Source organism: Aquarana catesbeiana, linkage group LG04 (genome assembly GCF_042186555.1).
Source record: "Aquarana catesbeiana isolate 2022-GZ linkage group LG04, ASM4218655v1, whole genome shotgun sequence".
In the NCBI taxonomy this organism is placed as follows: domain Eukaryota; kingdom Metazoa; phylum Chordata; class Amphibia; order Anura; family Ranidae; genus Aquarana; species Aquarana catesbeiana.
Window position 1 is genome coordinate 620,357,019 of NC_133327.1, and position 25,737 is coordinate 620,382,755.

The following is a 25,737-nucleotide window of genomic DNA, read 5'->3' on the forward strand; positions in this document are numbered from 1 at the left end:
TTTGTTGTCGGAAAGTCCAATCGTGTGTACACATGTCCGTCGCACAAAAGTTCACGCATGCTCAGAATCAAGCAGAGGAGCCGCACTGGCTATTGAACTTCATTTTTCTCGGCTCGTCGTACGTCTTGTACGCCACCGCGTTCCCACATTCAGAATTGTTGGCCAACATTTGTGTGACCGTGTGTATGCAAGACAAGTTTAAGCAAACAACCTTCAAGCAAAAATCCACGGGCTTGTTGGCGGAAAATCCGTTCGTGTGTACGGGGTATTAGTCTTTTGATTATGTCTTTTTGTTTACTGTTAGCTCCTCTTCTGGAATTTCTTTGTAGAAGTTCTTAAAGTGGTTGGGCCAGATGTCCCAATTTTGGATGTGGAGGGTGTTTTTCCTCGGTGCCGAGCAAATATTTTACCATATTTCCCATAAAGAGTTTTCCTGAAGTGCCTCTTCTAATTATTGTAGGTTGTTGGAGATGAAGTGTTTTTTTTTCTTTTTAAGGGTTTGTTTGTATTTTTTCTATAGGGTGACATGGGCTATCCTTAAGTGGAGGTCCGCTGAAAAAAAAAATATTAAAAGCCAGCAGCTACAAATACTGCAGCTGCTGACTTTTAATATATGGACACTTACCTGTCCAGGGAGTCCGCGATGTTGGCAGCCGAAGCCGATCCGTCCTTCGGCTCTCGGCTGCTGCTGCCGCCATCCTCGGTAAGGGAATAAGGAAGTGAAGCCGTGCGGCTTCACTTCCTGGCTCCCTACTGCGCATGCGCGTCCTCTCAGGTCCCTGCTGTGTTCTGTGTCTCACAGAATACAGCGGGGGAGGACGGGGTAGGCGCCAGAAGTGGCATAGGTCACCGCAAGCGCCGCGGTTAGCTATGCCAGGAAGTGGGAGCAAATACCTGTATTAGACAGGTATCTGCTCCCTCCTCCCCCCTGAAAGGTGCCAAATGTGATACCGGAGGGGGGGAGGAATCCAAAAAGTCTAAGTTCCATTTTTGGGTGGAACTCCACTTTAGGTCAGTGTTGTCAGGGTCTCTGTGTTTGTTATTGGAGACTGTCCGTAAATTACTCCTTAACTCTTTTGCATTCTTTGTCAAACCATTTTTTGGATTCTTTGTTGGGTGATTTCTTGACTTTTCTCAGCTGGGCAATGAGGTATAATAATTTGTGGAAGTCCTTTGCTGCCTGGTTCACACCTCGTGGGCTTACCTCACAGGCATTGCTTTGGAAGTTTTCAAGCTCTTTTTTGATGTCAGGTCTGTTCATTACATCTCTGAATTTTGTGGTAGACTATTTGGACCATTTAAATGATGGTGGCAGGTTGCAGAGAGAAGCGAGTTTTGGAGATGGTTTGTTTGAAGATCTAATATATAGCAGTACTTGGTTGTAATCTGATAGGTGTGTTTGTGGGGTGACTGTAAATCCATTGATGAGTGTGGGGTTCATATCTGTGATGGCATAGTCTACCACATTGCTGCCTATGTGGGAGTTTAATGTGTAGAGTCTCCCTTGGTTCGGCCGTTGAGGATGTAGAAGCCCAGACTGCGACACAGATTCAGCAACTTTCTTCCTTTTTTGTTGATTGTACTGTCATAGCTGTTTCTTTGTATCTGTATCAACTCATGACCGTAATTTGCATGGCCCATTATGTATGTGTTGCCATCAGAACTTAGTCCTTTTCCCTTCTGTCCTAGCATTGAGGTCTCCAAGGATGAGCACTTGTCCCAGGGATTGGAAGTGGATGACCTCACTTTGTAGGACCTCATAGGTGTCTGGTCTGAAATCTGTGGAATCTGGTGGAGCAATGTATGCTGCACATAGGTAGATGTCAGACTGAGAGGCGTGGATGGAGCTCCTTATTCTTATCCAGATGTGACTCTCTCCTTTTATGATTGCATTGATGTTCTCATGTAGCTCCTCCTTATACCAGACTAGTATTCTTCCTGAGTACCGACCCTGTTTGATGTTTTTATCCTTCTGTGCTGGGACAGAGAATTCCCTATAGCCAGTAGGTACAAGTGGTTCATCCTGTGCCCGGGTCCATCTGGATCATTTACTTTGGATCCGATGGCTGAAGCTTTCAGACTCTGGATGTTCCAGCTACTGATTACTAATGATGTCATTTTGTGTTTGTATACCTTAGTAATGAGTAAATTATCTGGGACAAACCGGATTATGAGAGGTTGTCATTGTCTTTTTTGCTTTTTGAGCTGTCACCTTATTATATTGTGTAATGTGCTGAGGAGGTTCTTTATCTCCTCCATTTCTCTGCTCTCTGGTGGTCTTAAAATCCATCTTGGGGCTGGTGGTTTCCTCCATTCTCGCCATCTTCGTGGCCCTGTTTTTTGGCTGAGTGTATTGTTGTATTGGATTAGTGGTGGGGTGTGGGGTCTTGCCGTTGTTATTGTGTCTGTCTGAGAATGGTTTGTGCCAGGTTCAGGGTTGTGAGTTCTTTCAAAAAAAATGCCTTTGAATTCTCTTGCTAGGTGGCTGACCTCTTGTTTGTTCAGATTTTTGTTGTCATAGAGGTGTTGGGGCATTATAGAGTAGTTTTACCTTTTGGAAGAAGGAAGGACAGAACTAATTTGGACTGTGGGAATTTTTGTTGTGCAGTCTCTGTTGTAGTAGTTTGCTGTTCCTGGATGTTGTTTGTGCCTGTGTTTATGATGATATGTTTGGGGTTCGCGAAATATGGATCGTTTTTGACTCCTACTGCCTGTTCAATTGTTGTACAGTGAATTGTGGAGACTCTTGTTCCTGGGAAGAGCCGTTTAGTGGTATTTCCCATTTGAGTCTATTGTTAAAACAATTTCAGGAGTTTGTTGCCTGTTCTTGTGGTTTGATAATAGTTTGTTTGTGATTATTGGAGTTGACTTGGCTATTGCTGGGCTTTGTAATGTTAATTTTTGGGAGTTGATGAGTTCCACTAGTCTGATGTTGTCAGAGTCCTGGATGTGAGGCCGAATTGCAGAGGGGGCGCCCCTTGCGGCTAAGTGCAGCGTAACCCTGTTGCTGAGTAGCAGATAGCAGGGAGCTGCTGGGGTGCGCTGGTAAGGTTGAAGGTCAACCGTGCAAGGAGGGATTCCAGGTTTGGAGCCGTGGAGCAACCAGGAGCGGAGTCAGAGCCAGGCCAATGGTCATTCAGCACAGGAATCAGTCCAAGGTGAGGTACAGCTGGATAATCAGGAACAGAGAAGGTAGCCGAGCTGGGGGTCAAACACAGGAGGACGATCAAGGTACAAATGCGGAGCCGAAGAATAGTCAGGTACAAGCCGGGGTCAATGCAGGCGGAATACTGGAGCAGTCAGGCAAGCCGAGTAGTAACAGGAAGCAGATATCACAACAGGAACAAGGAACACAGGAACAAGGAAAACAGGAAGCTGATGATAATCCAGCAACCAGCATGAACCAGCAGCAGGCTTAAATAGGCAGAAGGGCGCCACCATGAGGAATACTGGCAGAATTACCCGTCCTACGGTTATCACCCTGACAGTGCCCCCCCCCCCCCCCCCAGGTATCGGGCTTGAAACCTCTGCAACAGTCTAGGGGCATGAATGTTATCTGCTGGTTCCCAAGAATTATCTTCTACAGAGTAACCTTTCCATTTAACAAGAAATTGAACAGTCCTACCTCTCCGACGGCAGTCCAGAATGGCTTCTACTTCTAATTCTGTTTCATTGTCCACCAAGATTGGAGGGGGCGGAGCTTCTTCTCTCCCTGGAAAAGAACTGGAGACAACAGATTTTAATAAAGAAACATGGAATACTGGGTGGATTTTATAGGAACTTGGTAAAGACAATTCAAATGCCACTGGGTTAATTTCCTTCTTAATTGTGAATGGACCGATAAACCTTGGTCCTAACTTCCGGGAGGGGCAAGGAAGCTTAAGATTTGTTGAGGAAAGCCACACTCTATCTCCAACCTTAAAGACGGGATCTCTCCTTCCCTTGTCATAATGTTTCTTATAATTCTCTTGGGCCTTCTGCATAGTTGCCTGGAGAGTTAGGTAATTAGCCTGAATGGCGTTTATCCTGTCCTGGACTGCGGGGACTGAGGTCTCTGGTATAACATTAGGCAAGAATGAGGGATGGAAACCGTAGTTGGCCCAGAAAGGTGACTGATTGGTGGAAGCATGGATTGAGTTGTTGTATGCAAACTCCGCACACGGGAGTAGCAAGGACCAGTCGTCCTGGGAGAAGGAGCAGAAGCAACGTAAGTACTGTTCTAAAGTTTGATTAGTTCTTTCGGTTTGGCCGTTGCTCTGAGGATGGTAAGCTGAAGATAGGCACACTCTAATGGAAAGCGTTTTGCAGAGCTCCTTCCAGAACTTAGAGGTGAATTGCACCCCTCTGTCGGACACAATGTTGCTCGGTAGGCCGTGAAGTCTGACTATCTCCTTTATGAAGATCTTCGCCGTGTCAGCAGCAGATGGTGTACCCATCATGGGCAAGTAATGCGCCATCTTGGACAGGCGGTCAACGACTACCAAGATGGTTGTAAATTTCTCCGAGGGTGGTAACTCTACTATGAAATCCATAGATATTTCTTTCCATGGTTGCTCTGGCACAGGCAATGGGCATAGTAGACCCCAAGATCTGACGTTAGACCCCTTGTTACGTTGACAAATGGTGCAGGAACTGACATATTCCCTGCAGTCAGGCTTTAGAGTGGGCCACCAAAAAGATCGTTGAACAAGCTCCAAAGTCTTTCGTACCCCGAAGTGACCAGCAAGTTGGTGGTCATGTAAAGTCTTTAGGACCTGGGCTCTGGCTTGCTGCGGAACAAAAATTTTGTTCTGATACCAAAGAAAACCTTCCTGGTTTCTTAAAGACAGTGCTTCTGGTTCAGAGCATTGGGAGGAAGCTTGTTTCAGTGAGGAACTCAGGTCGGTCTGAATCATGAGAAAATTCTGTGGAGACAATATAGTGCTAGGAGTAATTTCTTCGGGAGTGTCAGGAAACATCCGGGACAAGGCATCGGCCTTCCCGTTCTTAGACCCCGGGCGGAAGGATATATGAAAATTGAATCTGGCAAAAAACAAGGCCCATCGAGCTTTTCGGGGTCTCAATCGTTTAGCCGTGCGAAGATACTCCAGGTTTCTGTGATCCGTGAATATTATGATGGGATGCTGAGCACCTTCAAGGAGGTACCACCATTCCTCCAGGGCAGTTTTAATAGCCAAGAGCTCTCGATCTCCCACATCATAATTCCTTTCAGACGGACTCATCTTCCGCGAGGAGAAGGCCACAGGATGGAGTAACGACTTAGAACCCTGACGTTGGGATAAGACTGCTCCTGTGGCAACTTCAGAGGCGTCAACCTCTAAGATGTAAGGGAGGGCCGGATCAGGATGTTGCAGGATAGGTGCGGAGGTAAAGAGGGATTTGAGCTTATCAAAAGCTGATTGGGCTTCTGAAGACCTCAGGAACCGAGTATGTAAACGGGTAACTTGGGTGATTGGTGAGATGATGGAGGAAAAGTTCTTTATAAACCTCCTATAAAAGTTTGCAAACCCCACAAATCTTTGTACTCCCTTTTTATCCGATGGAGTTGGCCAGTCCAAGATTGCCTGTACCTTTTGCGGGTCCATGGCAACACCACCAGTTGAGATAATTAGCCCCAGGAATTGTATTGACTCTTTTTCGAATCACACTTCTCTGCTTTTACATAGAGTTTGTGCTTACGTAGAGTGTGCAGAACTGTCCTTACATGTGTACGATGGAGCTCCAGGGTGGTTGAAAATATCAGGATATCATCCAGGTAGATGATGACGAAGTAATCCAGAAATTCTCGAAAGATATCGTTTACAAAATGTTGGAATGTGGCCGGGGCGTTGCACAATCCAAATGGCATCACTAAGTACTCGAAATGTCCAAAGCGAGTTCTAAATGCTGTCTTCCATTCGTCACCCTCTCGGATGCGAACGAGATTGTAGGCTCCTCGAAGGTCAAGCTTAGTAAATATTCGGGCAGTACGGAGTCTCTGGAAAAGTTCCGGAACTAGAGGAAGAGGGTAACGGTTTTTTATAGTGATTTTATTGAGCTCCCTGTAATCCACACATGGTCTTAGGGATTTGTCCCTTTTTTCGACAAAAAAGATTCCGGCTCCAGCAGGAGAAGAGGAGGAACGGATGAAGCCTTTTTCCAGGTTTTCATCAATGTATTGTCGCAATGTTCCTAGTTCCACCTCCGAGAGGGGGAATATGCGACAGATTGGGATTTCGGCTCCTGGGAGTAATTCAATTGGACAATCGTATGACCGGTGTGGTGGCAGGACATCAGCCTTTTTCTTGTCAAAGACATCTGCAAACTCCTGGTAGGCCGGTGGAATACTCTGGTTGTTGACAGGTACAGGTTGAACTGACAGGCAACTGGCTACATTACTGGTTTCAGGCGCAAGACAGTGCTGTAGGCAATAAGGTGAAGTGAATGAAATTTCTTTCCTGATCCAGTTGATCTGGGGGTTGTGGGCTTGGAGCCATGGGGTACCCAAGATGACGGGGAACATAGGTGAGCTTAGAATGTCGAAACGTATGAATTCCTGATGACCATCAGGAGTAGTAACCAAAAGAGGAGTGGTCTCTTGTGTCACAGGACCGGAACTAGGCAGGGTGCCATCAGCCAGGAGAACTTCCAATCTACGGTTCTTGGGAAGTAGGGCCAGACCGAGCTTTAGCCCTCATGCACACAGGCTGTTAAAAAAAACGTTATGAAAACGCCAGTATCTTTGCAGTGACGTTTTTTAACTTTTTTCAGCTTTTTTCAGCGTTTTTGCAATAGCGTTTTTTAGCGTTTTTGAGCGTTTTTCCGCGTTAGCGTTTTTGAGTGTTTTTTTTTTTTTTTCAAATTTTTTCTTTTTTTTCAATGGATCAAAAACGCTAAAAAACGTTGGTGAATGACGTTTTTGAGCGTTTTTCAGCTGAAAAACGTCTCTCAGAACCCACTGGTCCTGGGTTTTTTTTACAGCTTAAAAACGCCTATGCCACTTGCAGCTCAAAAACGCCTAGGTGGGCATGAAGCCATAGACTAACATAGACAGGCCTTTTTAAGCTGCAAAAAAAGCTCAAAAAAGCAGCTGTAAAAACGTCCGTGTGCATGAGGACTAAGTGCTAAGTCCAAGAAACAACTGCAGTCTTTTTTTTGGATTATTTCTTCTTGTTTATCTTTGTCTTGTGTGTAGTTTCAATTTTCCTGGTCCTCTCTCCCTCTCTCCCTCTCTCCCTCTCTCCCTCTCTCCCTCTCTCCCTCTCTCCCTCTCTCCCTCTCTCCCTCTCCCCTCTCCCCTCTCCTGAGAGTAAAGACAGCGATGTGTCAACATTTCAAGGGATAACCATTAAAGAAGAGGTAAGAATTCTTTGCATATTGCAAGACAATGGATTTCTACAGAATGTGAATCTCTGATTGGACTCTATGGCTGTTTAGTACAAATGGAATTCTTGCCTTTTTTTTAAGATGGAATTGGAAAAGCCACAAGTGAAATCTGCAACCCAATCTACTTTAACTTCCAGTACCCTTTAGTGAGAGTAATACCCCCCAATACACAGCTCACTCCTCAGTGCTCACGTCATAAGTTAGATCTACAATAGACACAACTCACTCCCCAGCATTCATGGCATCAGTTAGATGTAATCCTAATACATAGAGCTCAGGTCCCAGTATTTATGTCACCAATTATATCTACACCCCAATACATACAGCTCATTCTCCAGTATCTATTATGCCAGTTTGATTTGCACTCCATTACACACAGCTCATTCTCCAGTATCTGTTCCAATATTTAGGCCTCTCCCTAGTATATGCATGTTACCATTTGGGATGGGCCCTCCAGCAAAGAGCTCATTTGCTATCTTGGAAGAAGGGAGGCTGCGCCCCGATAGTGGGCCATGGCCTGGTGGTTGAGAACCGCTGCTTTACAGCATTTTGTTATCTCTTGGACTACATGCACTTATTAAATTTTAAGATAAGCATTGGACATACTTTATTTTTTACTCCTTTTCTATGCAGAGAAAGTCAATATCTCTAGAGCAGCCCATCAAGGAGGAAAAGCCAAAGAAAAGAAAAGCGGGCACAGAAATGCCTAAAGCAAAGCCAACTAAGATGAAGGTGGAGAGGAAGAGTCTCGGCATTGATGAATTCCCCACTACCAGCAGCAATATGAATACCAATTTGAAGGCCGAGAGAAGATCCGAAGAGGAGGAAGAACCTCCAGATGACTTTTCATTTGGTCCACCGGACAAAAAACTCAAGACGTCAGACTCTGCAGGGAAGCCGGTGAAATTGAAGGGCACCAGCTCAGGCCATGAGGAAACTAAAATGAACTGGAACATTGTAGAGGTAAGAATTTACTATTTCCCCTCTGGAGCTATTCTTTCATTTTCCCCACACACGTTAAAAATCTGCATTTATGGCAAGAGTGGCAAAGTGCTTAAAATTCCCAAAGATTATCCACTTAAGGACCGCCCCCTACAAGATATACTGCTACAGGGCAGGGCAGCCCTCCTGTGCAGAATCGTGTGTGTGAGAGTGTATATGTATGTGTGTGTGTGTATGTTTGTATATGTATATGTGTGTGTATATATAATGTGTGTGTATGTATATGTATATGTGTGTATATATTTATATATATATATGTGTGATTCTGCACTTCCGCCGCCGATAGCCCGCTTATGCTGTGATTACTCACAGCAGAAGCCGATCTGCGGGTGCCGGGCAGTGAATGTCTGCCAGCACCCGCCGATCGTCTGGCAGAGACACAGAATGGGGTTCTGGCTATGTAAAGAAGGCAGAGCTCCGTTCTGACAGAGGGGAGGGATGAACTTTGTGTCCTTGCAAAGCAGGGAATAAAATCTGTCACTTCCCTTAGTAAAAGCGTCTAACACGCTACACAAAAACACTGGCTAGGCACACCGTTAACGCTTTGATTGCCCAAGATCAGGGATCTGCAATTAGCGGACCTCCAGCTGTTGCAAAACTACAAGTCCCATCATGCCTCTGCCTCTGGGTGTCATGCTTGTGGCTGTCAGAGTCTTGCAATGCCTCATAGGATTTGTAGTTCTGCAACAGCTGGAGGTCCGATAATTGCATATCCCTGCCCTAGATGTTTAACCCCTTCCCAGCCAGTGTTGTTAGTACATTGACAGTGTATATTTTTAGCACTGATCACTGCATTAGTGTCACGGTCTCCCACAAAGTGTCAGTCAGTGTCCGATTGTCTGCTACAATATTGCAGTCTTGCTATAAGCTGCTGATCGCTGCCATTACTAGTATATATAAAAAAAAAAAATTCCCATATATATATCCCATATTTTGTAGATGCTATAACTTTTGCTCAAACCAATCCATATACGCTTATTGTTTTTTTGTTTACCAAAAATATGTAACAGAATACATATTGGCCTGAATTGATGAAGAAATTAGCTTTCTTTATTTCTATTTTTTATTTGATCTTTTAAAAGATTGTTTGTCTTTTCTAATGTTTTATAGTGTAAAAAATATAAAAAACGCTGTCGTGATCAAATACCACCAAAAGAAAGCTCTATTTCTGGGGGGGAAAAAACAACACAAAATTGTATTTGTGTACAGCATTGTATGACAACACAATTGTCAGTTAAGGTAACGCAGTGCTGTATCGCAAAAATGGCCTGGTCAGAAAGGGGGGTAAATCTTCTAGAGATCAAGTGGTTATATATTTTCTGAAAGCAGAGGTCCTGTAGAATAAAGTTATGCATTATTTTTGTGTTGTGCCATATTAGTGCAATTGTCTATCAATCTATATTTTTCAGAAAAAAAAATACACTAACATTTATTTTGCAAACCCCCCCCATTTTTTTCTTGTCGCTCAAAAATCTTCTTTTGGAAATCCACAAGTTCTTATTTCTATCAATAGAATGATGAATGTAGCTATGTCCAATTACTGGGTGACCATATTACCTTCGTTAAATATTAGATGCTCATTAAACTATTTGACATGGTGCATCTCATAAAATTAGAATATCATCAAAAAGTTAATTTATTTCAGTAATTCAATATTCAAAAAGTGAAACTCCTATAGTATATAAATGCATTACACACAGAGTGATATATTTCAAGCATTTCTTTTGTTTAATTTTGATGATTATGGCTTACGGCTAGTGACAAGCCAAAATTCAGTATCTCAAAAAATTAGAATATTACAGAAGACCAACAAAAAATAAAAAGGATTTTTAATACAGAAATGTTGGCTTGGTGAAAAGTATGTCCATGTACAGTATAGTATGCACTCAAGACTTGGCTGGGGCTCCTTTTGCATGAAATACTGCATCAATGCGGCGTGGCATGGAGGAGATCACCCACACACACGTCCCTGTTCTGCCTCTCGTGCCTGCGATCGCGTGTGGCCGGCAGTCATCGCGACCGCTGGCCACAAGCTTTGGCACCCCTGCAGTGCAGCGGGCACGTGTCTGCTGTCCAACTTAAAGGTGCAGACGTACAGCTACGACGGCTCGGGGGATGGTGCTGACCTGCTGCAGTATAATGATGGCGGCTGGTCGACAAGCAGTTAAACCACTTCAGCTCTGGAGGGTTTACCCCCTCTTCCTGACCAGGCCATTTTTAGCGATGTGGCACAGTTACTTTAACTGACAATTGCGCGATCGTGTGATGCTGTACCCTAATAATTTTTCCCACAAATAGAGCTTTCTTTTTGGTGGTATTTGATCACCTCTGCAGGATTTTATTTTTTGATCTATAAACTAAAAAAAGACCGACAATTCTGAAAAAAAAAAAAAAAAAAAAAAATTTTTTTTTTTACTTTCTGCTATAAAAAATATTCAATAAAAAAAATGTAAAAAATCAAATTTCTTCATCACTTCAGGCCAATATGTATTCTGCTACATGTTTTTGGTAAAAAAAAAAAATCCCAAAAAACGTATATTGATTTGCGCAAAAGTTATAGCGTTTACAAACTATGGGAATTTTTTGACAGAACAACAATCTGCCTTGTTTACATAGGCAGATTGTTATTCTGCCTCTCTGTCTAATCGGCAGGCGCCAACGGACATCAAGTACCAGCCACTGGGTATATTAACATCAGGAGGGGATCGCCGGTGGCGAGCACCCCATACCCAGGAGTGTCAGATCACGTACCGACCGCCCTGCCGCTGTAAATGTGTGTGGGGCGGTCGCTAAGCAGGTAATTTGCTTTAGATGTCAGGTGGTGGTTGTAAGAAAAACTCGAGGGGAAGCTGATATTGGTAATGGACAGACCCCCATATTTTTCTGAGCCAGCCTAGGGAATACATTTCCAGATCAGTAATGAGCTATATGGTGACATCTTCTTCCTTTTAGGTTGTGGCGGAGCGCACCAATGTGGATCCCTGGGTTTGCGCTAATCTGGTTCTGCTGTTCCAGGATGAGGACACCATTCCATTGATTGCCTACTACAGAAAAGAACTCCTCAGAAATTATGATGCCGATGTACTGCGAGAAATACAGCAAGCCTTGGAGGAATTGAGGTAAGATTTTTTCTTTTCCAATATTTTTATTCAGAGTTTTTCCAAAAGATATAAAATTCAATTTTTACATATTTTGTTTGAGGTATTAGAACAGATAACAAGTTATTTATATATTATAAACAAAAAAGAAAGAAATAGGGAGGTTACACAACACATAATCACATGAGGTAAGATTTTTTAAATCGGTTTAAATTTGTATTGTAATCGAATATATACACTGATCAACCATCACACATGACCATCCTAACCTGTCGAGACATGGACTCCGCTAGACCTCTGAAGGTATGCTGTAGTATGTGCCACCAAGATATCCTTTAACCCCCCCAGTTATAGTTTAAAATCGCATGACAAGTCGCACACTATTGTCCGCAATAAGCAGTCCAAATAGGTTCAACTCCGACTCCACCGATTTTGAAAGTAGTTCTTGCACTACTTTTTCCAAGCTCAGGTGCAACTGTGCACCAAGTCATACAGATGTCTTCCAAGTAGCGCTAAGGCCCTTTTCACATTTGTGCGACTTGTCCTGTGACTTGGGACTGCAAAGTTGCATGACAAGTCGTACCCCCATGATTTCCAATGAGTACCATTCATATCTGTGCAACTTCAAGTTGCACCGATTTCAAAGTAGTCCCTGTACTACTTTGGTCTGACTTTGATGCGAGTTGAGGTCTGTAGACCTCAAGATTGCACAGGCGTTCCCTGAAATCATGTCAAAATCTTGGCCGCGAAATTGCAGCCAAATTGCGCAACTTTCAATTCGCAGCAGTCTGAAAGGGGCCTAAGTAGTATGACTTTGAAATCGTGAAGAATCGCACAATTTCAATGTCTCGATTGGTGTTAGGCTTAACATACACGGGACGTTTTACAACCTCTCCTGAACGTTTAAAAACGCAGTTTTGCCGCGATTAAATGCCGCGTTTGCGTTTTAGAGGCGTTTTTTTTTTCTTTTCCAAATAGTCAAAAATTTAAAACGCCTGTAAACGAAACGCGGCTAAACGAGAGTTACCGCGTTTACAAGCTGTTACAGGCATTTGGCGTTTCAAATGCCTCTGAACATCCCACCTGAACAAATTGTTTTGCTTTCCAAAAAATGCTTCTAAACTCAACTGCCTAGAAATGACTATAAACGCCCCTGTGTACATGGACTGATGAGATAACAGAGGAGAGTTCAGGGGCAGCTGAAGAAAAAACACAAAACTGCTCCTAAACATCCGTTTACCAGCAGCAGTGTACATGAGGCCTAAAAGTGATTTGTTAAGATCACCTTATAAAACAACCCATTCAGTTTAACCACTTGCTGACCAGGCACTGTACATAGACTGCAGCAGGTTGACTCTATTGCGCGAAACTCTGTTCCTGTACGTCATTCCGTGCAATAGGCAAGGGGGGGGGGGGCGCACGCTAATTGGCCAAAGGGAGAGCCAATCAATGGGTCTGGTGGACATCCACGATCGCTTCCCAGAGACACAGAGGACGGTGGTCTGCTGATGTAAACAAGGCAGATCGCCGTTCTGTCAGGTATGAACAGAGTAATCTTTGTGTTCCTGCTGTTCATCCAGTAAGCACCGCCCAAGGACACACTTAACCCTTTGATCGCCCCTGGTGTTAACCCCCTCCCAGCCAGTGCCATTAGTACAGTGACAGTGAATATTTTTAGCACTGATTACTGTATTAGTGTCACTGGTTCCCAAAAAGTGTCAGCGTCCAACTGTCCGCCACAATATCACAGTCCCACTATCAGTCGCTGATCTCTGGCGCTGCCATTACTAGTAAAAGAAATAAAAAAATTTAAAATGGGGGAAAAAAAGAAATAAAAAATACCATAGTTTGTAGAAACTATAACTTGGTAATCAATATATGCTTATTGAGATTTTTTTTTTTTTTTACCAAAAATATGTAGCAAAATTAATATTGGCCTAAATTGAAGAAATTTTGATTTTTTTTTTTTCTTTACACCTTTTCTTTTTTATTGCATACGTTTTATAGCAGAAAGTAAAACAATATATTTTTTTACTTTCAAAATTGTTGGTTTATAGCGCATAAAATAAAAACTGCAGAGACGATCAAATATCGCCAAAAGAAAGCTCTATTTGTGGGAAAAAAAGGACGTCAATTTTATCTGGGTACAAGGTCGCATTACTGCGCAATTGTCAATTAAAATAACGCAGTGCCGTATTGCAAAATAAAAAAAATGACCTGGTCATGAAGGGGGGTAAATCTTCCGGAGGTCAGGTGGTTAAATTCTGTCAAAAATATGCACATGAATAATTGTATAATAACATTTGAAGTAAAACACAGGTGACCTATAATAATAATAATAATAAAAAAAAATTACATCACATTATTATGCAGATTAAGGATTAATTAAAGGATTAAGATGAGTGATCGTCACATCATGAATTATTTCTGGTCTAATTGTTTGACCTTTGACACCTTCCTGTAGGTCTGTAGCTAGAAAGGCTCATTCACTGGTAGAGGAGCTGAGGAAAGAAGGGAAGCTGAATGCCGGCCTACACAATGAGATACTAAACTGCAGGACCTTGGATGAGATCGAGCATGTGGTCAGGATTTCTAATAATAGATTATATTTCTCTATAAAATATGTTTTTGGTATATATGGAGTGGAGCCTCTCGCTGTCTTCTCTCAGGGTTCTAGTAATGATCTCCAGAATAACTGAGAGCTAAAGTGAAGATATCAGTTTTGGATGATTGGTCCTTCACCACTTGTGGACCAGCGACTTACCAGAACGTCGCTTGACTTTCAGTGGTTATACCTATATAGTTTCATTAGTTAGTCTGGTTTAAAAAAAAGACAAAATGTCCTCCCAGTTCAACCAGTAAAAAGGAGACAGCAATACAAAATGTATTTTTACAATTCTATATGCACAATCCCATACCCACAGTTGATCCAGAGGAAGGGAAAAAAAACCCCTGCAGGCATCATCCCTGTATTGTTTTTTTTGTAAGCTGTCTTACTTGTAAAAAAAGCAATCCTAGCAGCCAATTAGCCACTGGATTGCTTTTTCAAGCAGCAGGAGGGGACCACTTCCCACCCCCAACCCCCTGCCACCTTCTGCGACCCGTCCCACTGTTAAAGCCAAGAGTGCAACCAGCAGACTGGAGCGACTCTCATCATCTCTATGGTCTAAGACAGTGGTCTCCATACTGCATTCCGGGGGCTGGATGTGGCTTATCTTTATCTGGCCATTGGGGAACTTCCCTCTGATACAAGGTACTATTCCCTCCACTGACATCAACAATGGAACATCATTTCTGCCACTGACACCAACAATGGGCCATTATTTCTGACATCAGCGATGGGGCACTTTTCCTCCCACTGACACCAATGATGAGGCAATATTCCTCCCATTGACACCAATGATGGGCCACTATTCCTCCCACTGACACCAATGATGGGGCACTATTCCTCCCACTGACACCAATGATGGGGCACTATTCCTCCCACTGATACCAATAATGGGGCACTATTCCTCCCACTGACACCAGTGATGGGGCACTATTCCTTCCACTGACACCAGTGATGGGGCACTATTCCTCCTATTGACACCAATGATGGGGCACTATTCCTCCCACTGACACCAATGATGGGGCACTATTCCTCCCACTGACACCAATGATGGGGCACTATTCCTCCCACTGATACCAATGATGGGGCACTATTCCTCACACTGACACCAATGATGGTGCACTATTCCTCCCACTGATACTCATGACGGGGCACTATTCCTCCCTCTGACACCAATGACGAGGCACTATTCCTCCCACTGACACCAATGATGGGGCACTATTCCTCCCACTGACACCAATGATGGGGCACTATTCCTCCCACTGATACCAATGATGGGGCGCTATTCCTCCCACTGATACCAATGATGGGGCACTATTCCTAAGATAAGCATTGGACATACTTTATTTTTTACTCCTTTTCTATGCAGAGAAAGTCAATATCTCTAGAGCAGCCCATCAAGGAGGAAGAGCCAAAGAAAGGAAAAGCGGACACAGAAACGCCTAAAGCAAAGCCAACTAAGATGAAGGCGGAGAGGAAGAGTCTCGGCATTGATGAATTCCCCACTACCAGCAGCAATATGAATATCAATTTGAAGGCCGAGAGAAGATCCGAAGAGGAGGAAGAACCTCCAGATGACTTTTCATTTGGTCCACCGGCCAAAAAACTCCAGACGTCAGACTCTGCAGGGAAGCCGGTGAAATTGAAGGGCACCAGCTCAGGCCATGAGGAAACTGAAATGAACTGGAACACTGTAGAGGTAAGAATTTACTATTTCCCCTCTGGAGCTATTCTTTCATTTTCCCCACACACGTTAAAAATCTGCATTTATGGCAAGAGTGGCAAAGTGCTTAAAATTCCCAAAGATTATCCACTTAAGGACCGCCCCCTACAAGATATACTGCTACAGGGCAGGGCAGCCCTCCTGTGCAGAATCGTGTGTGTGAGAGTGTATATGTATGTGTGTGTGTGTATGTATATGTATATGTGTGTGTGTGTATGTATGTATATGTGTGTGTGTGTATGTATGTATATGTGTGTATGTGTATATATATATATATATATATATATGTGTGTGTGTGTGTGTATGTATGTATATGTATGTATATATATATATATATATATATATATATATATATATATATATATATATATATATATATATATATATATATATATATATATATATATGTGTGTGTGTGATTCTGCACTTCCGCCGCCGATAGCCCGCTTATGCTGTGATTACTCACAGCAGAAGCCGATCTGCGGGTGCCGGGCAGTGAATGTCTGCCAGCACCCGCCGATCGTCTGGCAGAGACACAGAATGGGGTTCTGGCTATGTAAAGAAGGCAGAGCTCCGTTCTGACAGAGGGGAGGGATGAACTTTGTGTCCTTGCAAAGCAGGGAATAAAATCTGTCACTTCCCTTAGTAAAAGCGTCTAACACGCTACACAAAAACACTGGCTAGGCACACCGTTAACGCTTTGATTGCCCAAGATCAGGGATCTGCAATTAGCGGACCTCCAGCTGTTGCAAAACTACAAGTCCCATCATGCCTCTGCCTCTGGGTGTCATGCTTGTGGCTGTCAGTCTTGCAATGCCTCATGGGATTTGCAGTTCTGCAACAGCTGGAGGTCCGATAATTGCATATCCCAGCCCTAGATGTTTAACCCCTTCCCAGCCAGTGTTGTTAGTACATTGACAGTGTATATTTTTAGCACTGATCACTGCATTAGTGTCACGGTCTCCCACAAAGTGTCAGTCAGTGTCCGATTGTCTGCTACAATATTGCAGTCTTGCTATAAGCTGCTGATCGCTGCCATTACTAGTATATATAAAAAAAAAAAAATTCCCATATATATATATATATCCCATATTTTGTAGATGCTATAACTTTTGCTCAAACCAATCCATATACGCTTATTGTTTTTTTGTTTTTCCAAAAATATGTAACAGAATACATATTGGCCTGAATTGATGAAGAAATTAGCTTTCTTTATTTCTATTTTTTATTTGATCTTTTAAAAGATTGTAAAAAATATAAAAAACGCTGTCGTGATCAAATACCACCAAAAGATAGCTCTATTTCTGGGGGGGAAAAAAACAACACAAAATTGTATTTGTGTACAGCGTTGTATGACAACACAATTGTCAGTTAAGGTAACGCAGTGCTGTATCGCAAAAATGGCCTGGTCAGAAAGGGGGGTAAATCTTCTAGAGATCAAGTGGTTATATATTTTCTGAAAGCAGAGGTCCTGTAGAATAAAGTTATGCATTATTTTTGTGTTGTGCCATATTAGTGCAATTGTCTATCAATCTATATTTTTCAGAAAAAAAAATACACTAACATTTATTTTGCAAACCCCCCCCATTTTTTTCTTGTCGCTCAAAAATCTTCTTTTGGAAATCCACAAGTTCTTATTTCTATCAATAGAATGATGAATGTAGCTATGTCCAATTACTGGGTGACCATACTACCTTCGTTAAATATTAGATGCTCATTAAACTATTTGACATGGTGCATCTCATAAAATTAGAATATCATCAAAAAGTTAATTTATTTCAGTAATTCAATATTCAAAAAGTGAAACTCCTATAGTATATAAATGCATTACACACAGAATGATATATTTCAAGCATTTCTTTTGTTTAATTTTGATGATTATGGCTTACAGCTAGTGACAAGCCAAAATTCAGTATCTCAAAAAATTAGAATATTACAGAAGACCAACAAAAAATAAAAAGGATTTTTAATACAGAAATGTTGGCTTGGTGAAAAGTATGTCCATGTACAGTATAGTATGCACTCAAGACTTGGCTGGGGCTCCTTTTGCATGAAATACTGCATCAATGCGGCGTGGCATGGAGGAGATCACCCACACACACGTCCTTGTTCTGCCTTTCGTGCCTGCGATCGCGTGTGGCCGGCAGTCATCGCGACCGCTGGCCACAAGCTTTGGCACCCCTGCAGTGCAGCGGGCGCGTGTCTGCTGTCCAACTTAAAGGAGCAGACATACAGCTACGACGGCTCGGGGGATGGTGCTGACCTGCTGCAGTATAATGATGGCGGCTGGTCGACAAGCAGTTAAACCACTTCAGCTCTGGAGGGTTTACCCCCTCTTCCTGACCAGGCCATTTTTAGCGATGTGGCACAGAGTTACTTTAACTGACAATTGCGCGATCGTGTGATGCTGTACCCTAATAATTTTTCCCACAAATAGAGCTTTCTTTTTGGTGGTATTTGATCACCTCTGCAGGATTTTATTTTTTGATCTATAAACTAAAAAAAGACCGACAATTCTGAAAAAAAAAAAAAAAAAAAAAAAATTTTTTTTTTTACTTTCTGCTATAAAAAATATTCAATAAAAAAAATGTAAAAAATCAAATTTCTTCATCAATTCAGGCCAATATGTATTCTGCTACATGTTTTTAGTAAAAAAAAAAAATCCCAAAAAACGTATATTGATTTGCGCAAAAGTTATAGCGTTTACAAACTATGGGAATTTTTTGACAGAACAACGATCTGCCTTGTTTACATAGGCAGATTGTTATTCTGCCTCTCTGTCTAATCGGCAGGCGCCAACGGACATCAAGTACCAGCCGCTGGGTATATTAACATCAGGAGGGGATCGCCGGTGGCGAGCACCCCATACCCAGGAGTGTCAGATCACGTACCGACCGCCCTGCTGCTGTAAATGTGTGTGGGGCGGTCGCTAAGCAGGTAATTTGCTTTAGATGTCAGGTGGTGGTTGTAAGAAAAACTCGAGGGGAAGCTGATATTGGTAATGGACAGACCCCCATATTTTTCTGAGCCAGCCTAGGGAATACATTTCCAGATCAGTAATGAGCTATATGGTGACATCTTCTTCCTTTTAGGTTCTGGCGGAGCGCACCAATGTGGAGCCCTGGGTTTGCGATCATCTGATTCAGCTGTTCCAGGCGGAGAACACCATTTCATTTATTGCCCGCTACAGAAAAGAACTCATCAGCAATCATGATGCCGATGTACTGCGAGAAATACAGCAAGCCTTGGAGGAATTGAGGTAAGATTTTTTCTTTTCCAATATTTTTATTCAGAGTTTTTCCAAAAGATATAAAATTCAATTTTTACATATTTTGTTTGAGGTATTAGAACAGATAACAAGTTATTTATATATTATAAACAAAAAAGAAAGAAATAGGGAGGTTACACAACACATAATCACATGAGGTAAGATTTTTTAAATCGGTTTAAATTTGTATTGTAATCGAATATATACACTGATCAACCATCACACATGACCATCCTAACCTGTCGAGACATGGACTCCGCTAGACCTCTGAAGGTATGCTGTAGTATGTGCCACCAAGATATCCTTTAACCCCCCCAGTTATAGTTTAAAATCGCATGACAAGTCGCACACTATTGTCCGCAATAAGCAGTCCAAATAGGTTCAACTCCGACTCCACCGATTTTGAAAGTAGTTCTTGCACTACTTTTTCCAAGCTCAGGTGCAACTGTGCACCAAGTCATACAGATGTCTTCCAAGTAGCGCTAAGGCCCTTTTCACATTTGTGCGACTTGTCCTGTGACTTGGGACTGCAAAGTTGCATGACAAGTCGTACCCCCATGATTTCCAATGAGTACCATTCATATCTGTGCAACTTCAAGTTGCACCGATTTCAAAGTAGTCCCTGTACTACTTTGGTCTGACTTTGATGCGAGTTGAGGTCTGTAGACCTCAAGATTGCACAGGCGTTCCCTGAAATCATGTCAAAATCTTGGCCGCGAAATTGCAGCCAAATTGCGCAACTTTCAATTCGCAGCAGTCTGAAAGGGGCCTAAGTAGTATGACTTTGAAATCGTGAAGAATCGCACAATTTCAATGTCTCGATTGGTGTTAGGCTTAACGTACACGGGACGTTTTACAACCTCTCCTGAACGTTTAAAAATGCAGTTTTGCCGCGATTAAATGCCGCGTTTGCGTTTTAGAAGCGTTTTTTTTTTCTTTTCCAAATAGTCAAAAATTTAAAACGCCTGTAAACGAAACGCGGCTAAACGAGAGTTACCGCGTTTACAAGCTGTTACAGGCATTTGGCGTTTCAAATGCCTCTGAACATCCCACCTGAACAAATTGTTTTGCTTTCCAAAAAATGCTTCTAAACTCAACTGCCTAGAAATGACTATAAACGCCCCTGTGTACATGGACTGATGAGATAACAGAGGAGAGTTCAGGGGCAGCTGAAGAAAAAACACAAAACTGCTCCTAAACATCCGTTTACCAGCAGCAGTGTACATGAGGCCTAAAAGTGATTTGTTAAGATCACCTTATAAAACAACCCATTCAGTTTAACCACTTGCTGACCAGGCACTGTACATAGACTGCAGCAGGTTGACTCTATTGCGCGAAACTCTGTTCCTGTACGTCATTCCGTGCAATAGGCAAGGGGGGGGGGGGGGGCGCACGCTAATTGGCCAAAGGGAGAGCCAATCAATGGGTCTGGTGGACATCCACGATCGCTTCCCAGAGACACAGAGGACGGTGGTCTGCTGATGTAAACAAGGCAGATCGCCGTTCTGTCAGGTATGAACAGAGTGATCTTTGTGTTCCTGCTGTTCATCCAGTAAGCACCGCCCAAGGACACACTTAACCCTTTGATCGCCCCTGGTGTTAACCCCCTCCCAGCCAGTGCCATTAGTACAGTGACAGTGAATATTTTTAGCACTGATTACTATATTAGTGTCACTGGTTCCCAAAAAGTGTCAGCGTCCAACTGTCCGCCACAATATCACAGTCCCACTATCAGTCGCTGATCTCTGGCGCTGCCATTACTAGTAAAAGAAATAAAAAAATTTAAAATGGGGGAAAAAAAGAAATAAAAAATACCATAGTTTGTAGAAACTATAACTTGGTAATCAATATATGCTTATTGAGATTTTTTTTTTTTTACCAAAAATATGTAGCAAAATTAACCACTTGCTTACTGGGCACTTAAACCCCCCTCCTGCCCAGACCAATTTTCAGCTTTCAGTGCTCTCACACTTTGAATGACAATTACTCAGTCATGAAATACGGTACCCAAATTATTTTTTTGTCCTTTTTTTCTTACAAATAGAGCTTTCTTTTGGTGGTATTTGATCATCTCTGGGTTTTTTATTTTTTGCGCTATAAATAAAAAAAGACCGAAAATTTTGAAAAAAAAACGCATTTTTCTTAGTTTCTGTGATAAAATTTTGCAAATTATTAATTTTTCTTTATAAATTTTGGCCACAATTTATACTGCTACATATCTTTGGTAAAAATAACCCAAATTAGTGGATATTATTTGGTCTTTGTGAAAGTTAGAGAGTCTACAGGTTATGGTGCAAATCATAAGAAATTGATCACACCTGATGTACTGGTGGACTGATCTCATTTCTTGCAATCCGAACAAGTCAGGAAAGTACAAATACCCCCCAAATGACCCCTTTTTTGAAAGTAGACAATCCAAGGTATTTAGTAAGATGCATGGTGAGGTTTTTGATGTTGTCATTTTTTCCCACAATTCTTTGCAAAATGAAGATTTTTTTTTTTCCCCACAAAATTGTCATTGTAATAGGTTATTTCTCTCACATGACATGTATATACCACAAATAACACCCCAAAATACATTCTGCTACTCCTCCTGAGTATTACGATACCACATGTGTGAGACTTTTTCACAGCCTGGCCACATACAGAGGCCCAACATGCCGGGAGCGCCATCAGGTGTTCTAGGAGCATAAATTACACATCTAACTTGTTGACTACGTATTACACTTTTGAAGGCCCTGGAGCACCAGGACAATGACATGTGACACTGATGACAGATGGCACTGATACGTGGCACTGATGACAGATGGCACTGATACGTGGCACTGATGACACTGACGTGGCATTGATGACAGATGGCACTAATATGTGGCACTGATGACACTGATGACAGATGGCACTAATACGTGGCACTGATGACATTTGGCACTAATACGTGGCACCGACAGATGGCACTAATATGTGGCACTGACAACATTTGGCACTAATACGTGGCACTGACAGATGGCACTAATACGTGGCACTGATGACACTTGACACTAATGACACTTGACACTGATGACAGATGGCACTAATATGTGGCACTAATGACACGTGGCAGTGATGACAGATGGCACTAATACGTGGCACTGATGATGGATGGCACTAATACGTGGCACTGATGACACGTGACACTGATGACAGATGGCACTCATGACAGATGGCACTAATACGTGGCACTGATGACACGTGACACTGATGACAGATGCCACTGATACGTGGCAATGGGGAGGGATGGCACTGGGGAGGGATGGCACTGTGGACAGATGGCACTGGGGAGGGATGACAGTGGGGAGGGATGGCACTGTGGACAGATGGCACTGGGGAGGGATGACAGTAGGGACGGGTGGCACTGGGGAGGGATGGCAGTTGGGACGGATGGCACTGGGGAGGGATGGCAGTGGGGACGGATGGCACTGTGGACAGATGGCACTGGGGAGGGATGACAGTAGGGACGGGTGGCACTGGGGAGGGATGGCAGTTGGGACGGATGGCACTGGGGAGGGATGGCAGTTGGGACGGATGGCACTGGGGAGGGATGGCTGTGGGGACGGATGGCACTGGCGACAGACAGTGGGGAGGGATGACAGGAGACACTGACGACTTTTTTTTAGTTTTTTTTTTTTTTTCCCCCACTCACCGCTGCAGCGGTTCGCTCTCCCTCCTCACACGCTGTCTCTGTGTGAGGAGGGAGAGCCGGCGATGAGAGATGATCTCATATGTTTACATATGAGATCCTCTCTCATTGGCACCGCCGATCGCACTGTAAACGGCCGCTGTCATTGGCCGTTTACGGCGATCTGTGACTGGCTGTGTCCGAGGGACACGGCCAGCACAGAACTTCCGCGATGCGCGCCCGCGGGAGCGCGCATTGCGGAAGTAAACAGCTGGACGTCCAGGGACGTCCACCCAGCAGATAGCGTCCGCGCTGCAGCCGTCTTTCGGCTATAGCGCGGGCGCGAAGTGGTTAATATTGGCTTAAATTGAAGAAATTTTGATTTTTTTTTTCTTTACACATTTTCTTTTTTATTGCATACGTTTTATAGCAGAAAGTAAAACAATATATTTTTTTTCCTTTCAAAATTGTTGGTTTATAGCGCATAAAATAAAAACTGCAGAGACGATCAAATATCGCCAAAAGAAAGCTCTATTTGTGGGAAAAAAAGGACGTCAATTTTATCTGGGTACAAGGTCGCATTACTGCGCAATTGTCAATTAAAATAACGCAGTGCCGTATTGCAAAAAAAAAAAAAATGACCTGGTCATGAAGGGGGGTAAATCTTCCGGAGGTCAGGTGGTTAAATTCTGTCGAAAATATGCACATGAATAATTGTATAATAACATTTGAAGTAAAACACAGGTGACCTATAATAATAATAAAAAAAAATTACATCACATTATTATGCAGATTAAGGATTAATTAAAGGATTAAGATGAGTGATCGTCACATCATGAATTATTTCTGGTCTAATTGTTTGACCTTTGACACCTTCCTGTAGGTCTGTAGCTAGAAAGGCTCATTCACTGATAGAGAAGCTGAGGAAAGAAGGGAAGCTGAATGCCGGCCTACACAATGAGATACTAAACTGCAGGACCTTGGATGAGATCGAGCATGTGGTCAGGATTTCTAATAATAGATTATATTTCTCTATAAAATATGTTTTTGGTATATATGGAGTGGAGCCTCTCGCTGTCTTCTCTCAGGGTTCTAGTAATGATCTCCAGAATAACTGAGAGCTGAAGTGAAGATATCAGTTTTGGATGATTGGTCCTTCACTACTTGTGGACCAGCGACTTACCAGAACGTCGCTTGATTTTCAGTGGTTATACCTATATAGTTTCATTAGTTAGTCTGGTTTAAAAAAAAGACAAAATGTCCTCCCAGTTCAACCAGTAAAAAGGAGACAGCAATACAAAATTTATTTTTACAATTCTATATGCACAATCCCATACCCACAGTTGATCCAGAGGAAGGGAAAAAAAACCCCTGCAGGCATCATCCCTGTATTGTTTTTTTTTGTAAGCTGTCTTACTTGTAAAAAAAGCAATCCTAGCAGCCAATTAGCCACTGGATTGCTTTTTCAAGCAGCAGGAGGGGACCACTTCCCACCCCCAACCCCCTGCCACCTTCTGCGACCCGTCCCACTGTTGAAGCCAAGAGTGCAACCAGCAGACTGGAGCGACTCTCATCATCTCTATGGTCTAAGACAGTGGTCTCCATACTGCATTCCGGGGGCTGGATGTGGCTTATCTTTATCTGGCCATTGGGGAACTTCCCTCTGATACAAGGTACTATTCCCTCCACTGACATCAACAATGGAACATCATTTCTGCCACTGACACCAACAATGGGCCATTATTTCTGACATCAACGATGGGGCACTTTTCCTCCCACTGACATCCATGATGGGGCACTATTCCTCCCACTGACACCAATGATGGGGCACTATTCCTCCCACTGACACCAATGATGGGGCACTATTCCTCCCACTGATACCAATAATGGGGCACTATTCCTCCCACTGACACCAGTGATGGGGCACTATTCCTTCCACTGACACCAATGATGGGGCACTATTCCTCCTATTGACACCAATGATGGGGCGCTATTCCTCCCACTGATACCAATGATGGGGCACTATTCCTCACACTGACACCAATGATGGGGCGCTATTCCTCCCACTGATACCAATGATGGGGCACTATTCCTCACACTGACACCAATGATGGGGCACTATTCCTCACACTGATACCAATGATGGGGCACTATTCCTCACACTGATACCAATGATGGGGCGCTATTCCTCCCACTGATACCAATGATGGGGCACTATTCCTCCCTCTGACACCAATGATGAGGCACTATTCCTCCCACTGATACTCATGATGGGGCACTATTCCTCCCTCTGACACCAATGATGAGGCACTATTCCTCCCACTGATACCCATGATGGGGTCCTATTTACTCTTACTGACTCCAAGACACTTCTTCTCCCACTGGCCAGAGTCTGGCCCCTCTAAAGCCTATAGGACAGTAAGCCGGCTCTTTGTTTAGAAAGTTTGGAGACCCCTGGTATAAGAAATTGAAGTGATGAGCATTTCATTACTTCTGGTTTTGCGGTTGTAAACAAACCCTTTGTGTTTTAAAAAGAAGCATCTTGGGATGACCAGAAGCTTTTAGTTGCAGAGGAGAGATCTGAGGTCTCAATCGCCCAATTAACACAATCGGGGAAATCCATCCAGCAGCACTATTGTATTTTACCAGTGGGGGGGGGGGGGGGGGGAGCCTTCCTGGATAGCAGAAAACAGTGGTTTCTGCTGGTGGCTACAGCCGTTGGCAGTAATAGCATGCCAAAAAACATGACAGGCTGGGTGTACCTTATTCTATCAATGGATTGACTTGGGTACAATCAGCCTGCTCATACATGGATTGAATTTCAGCTGGTCCCTGCTGAACTGGCCCAATTTCCATCCATGTATGGCCGGCCTCAAGGAGAGGTATAACCAAAGATATTTTGGCTATACTACTTCTCCTTGGGATTACAGGAGTTCGTTCTGCACTCCTATGACCCATATTCAACCAACAACAGGATAAAGTCCTTTGTCAGATAACGTCACTGAGCTGGTCCAGGCT

At 43.1% G+C, this 25,737-nt stretch overlaps 1 protein-coding gene across 1 annotated transcript in view; it reads left to right on the forward strand.

Annotated features, from left to right (window-relative positions):
* LOC141141294 (S1 RNA-binding domain-containing protein 1-like) overlaps window positions 1–25,737 on the forward strand; it is a 201,916-nt gene that overhangs the window by 9,154 nt on the left and 167,025 nt on the right. Inside the window, exons 2-7 of the mRNA XM_073628969.1 lie at window positions 7,999–8,328; window positions 11,320–11,486; window positions 13,930–14,047; window positions 15,443–15,772; window positions 18,889–19,055; window positions 23,603–23,720. Of these exons, the coding sequence (XP_073485070.1) occupies window positions 7,999–8,328; window positions 11,320–11,486; window positions 13,930–14,047; window positions 15,443–15,772; window positions 18,889–19,055; window positions 23,603–23,720 (1,230 nt within the window). The remainder of the gene's footprint in view (window positions 1–7,998; window positions 8,329–11,319; window positions 11,487–13,929; window positions 14,048–15,442; window positions 15,773–18,888; window positions 19,056–23,602; window positions 23,721–25,737) is intronic.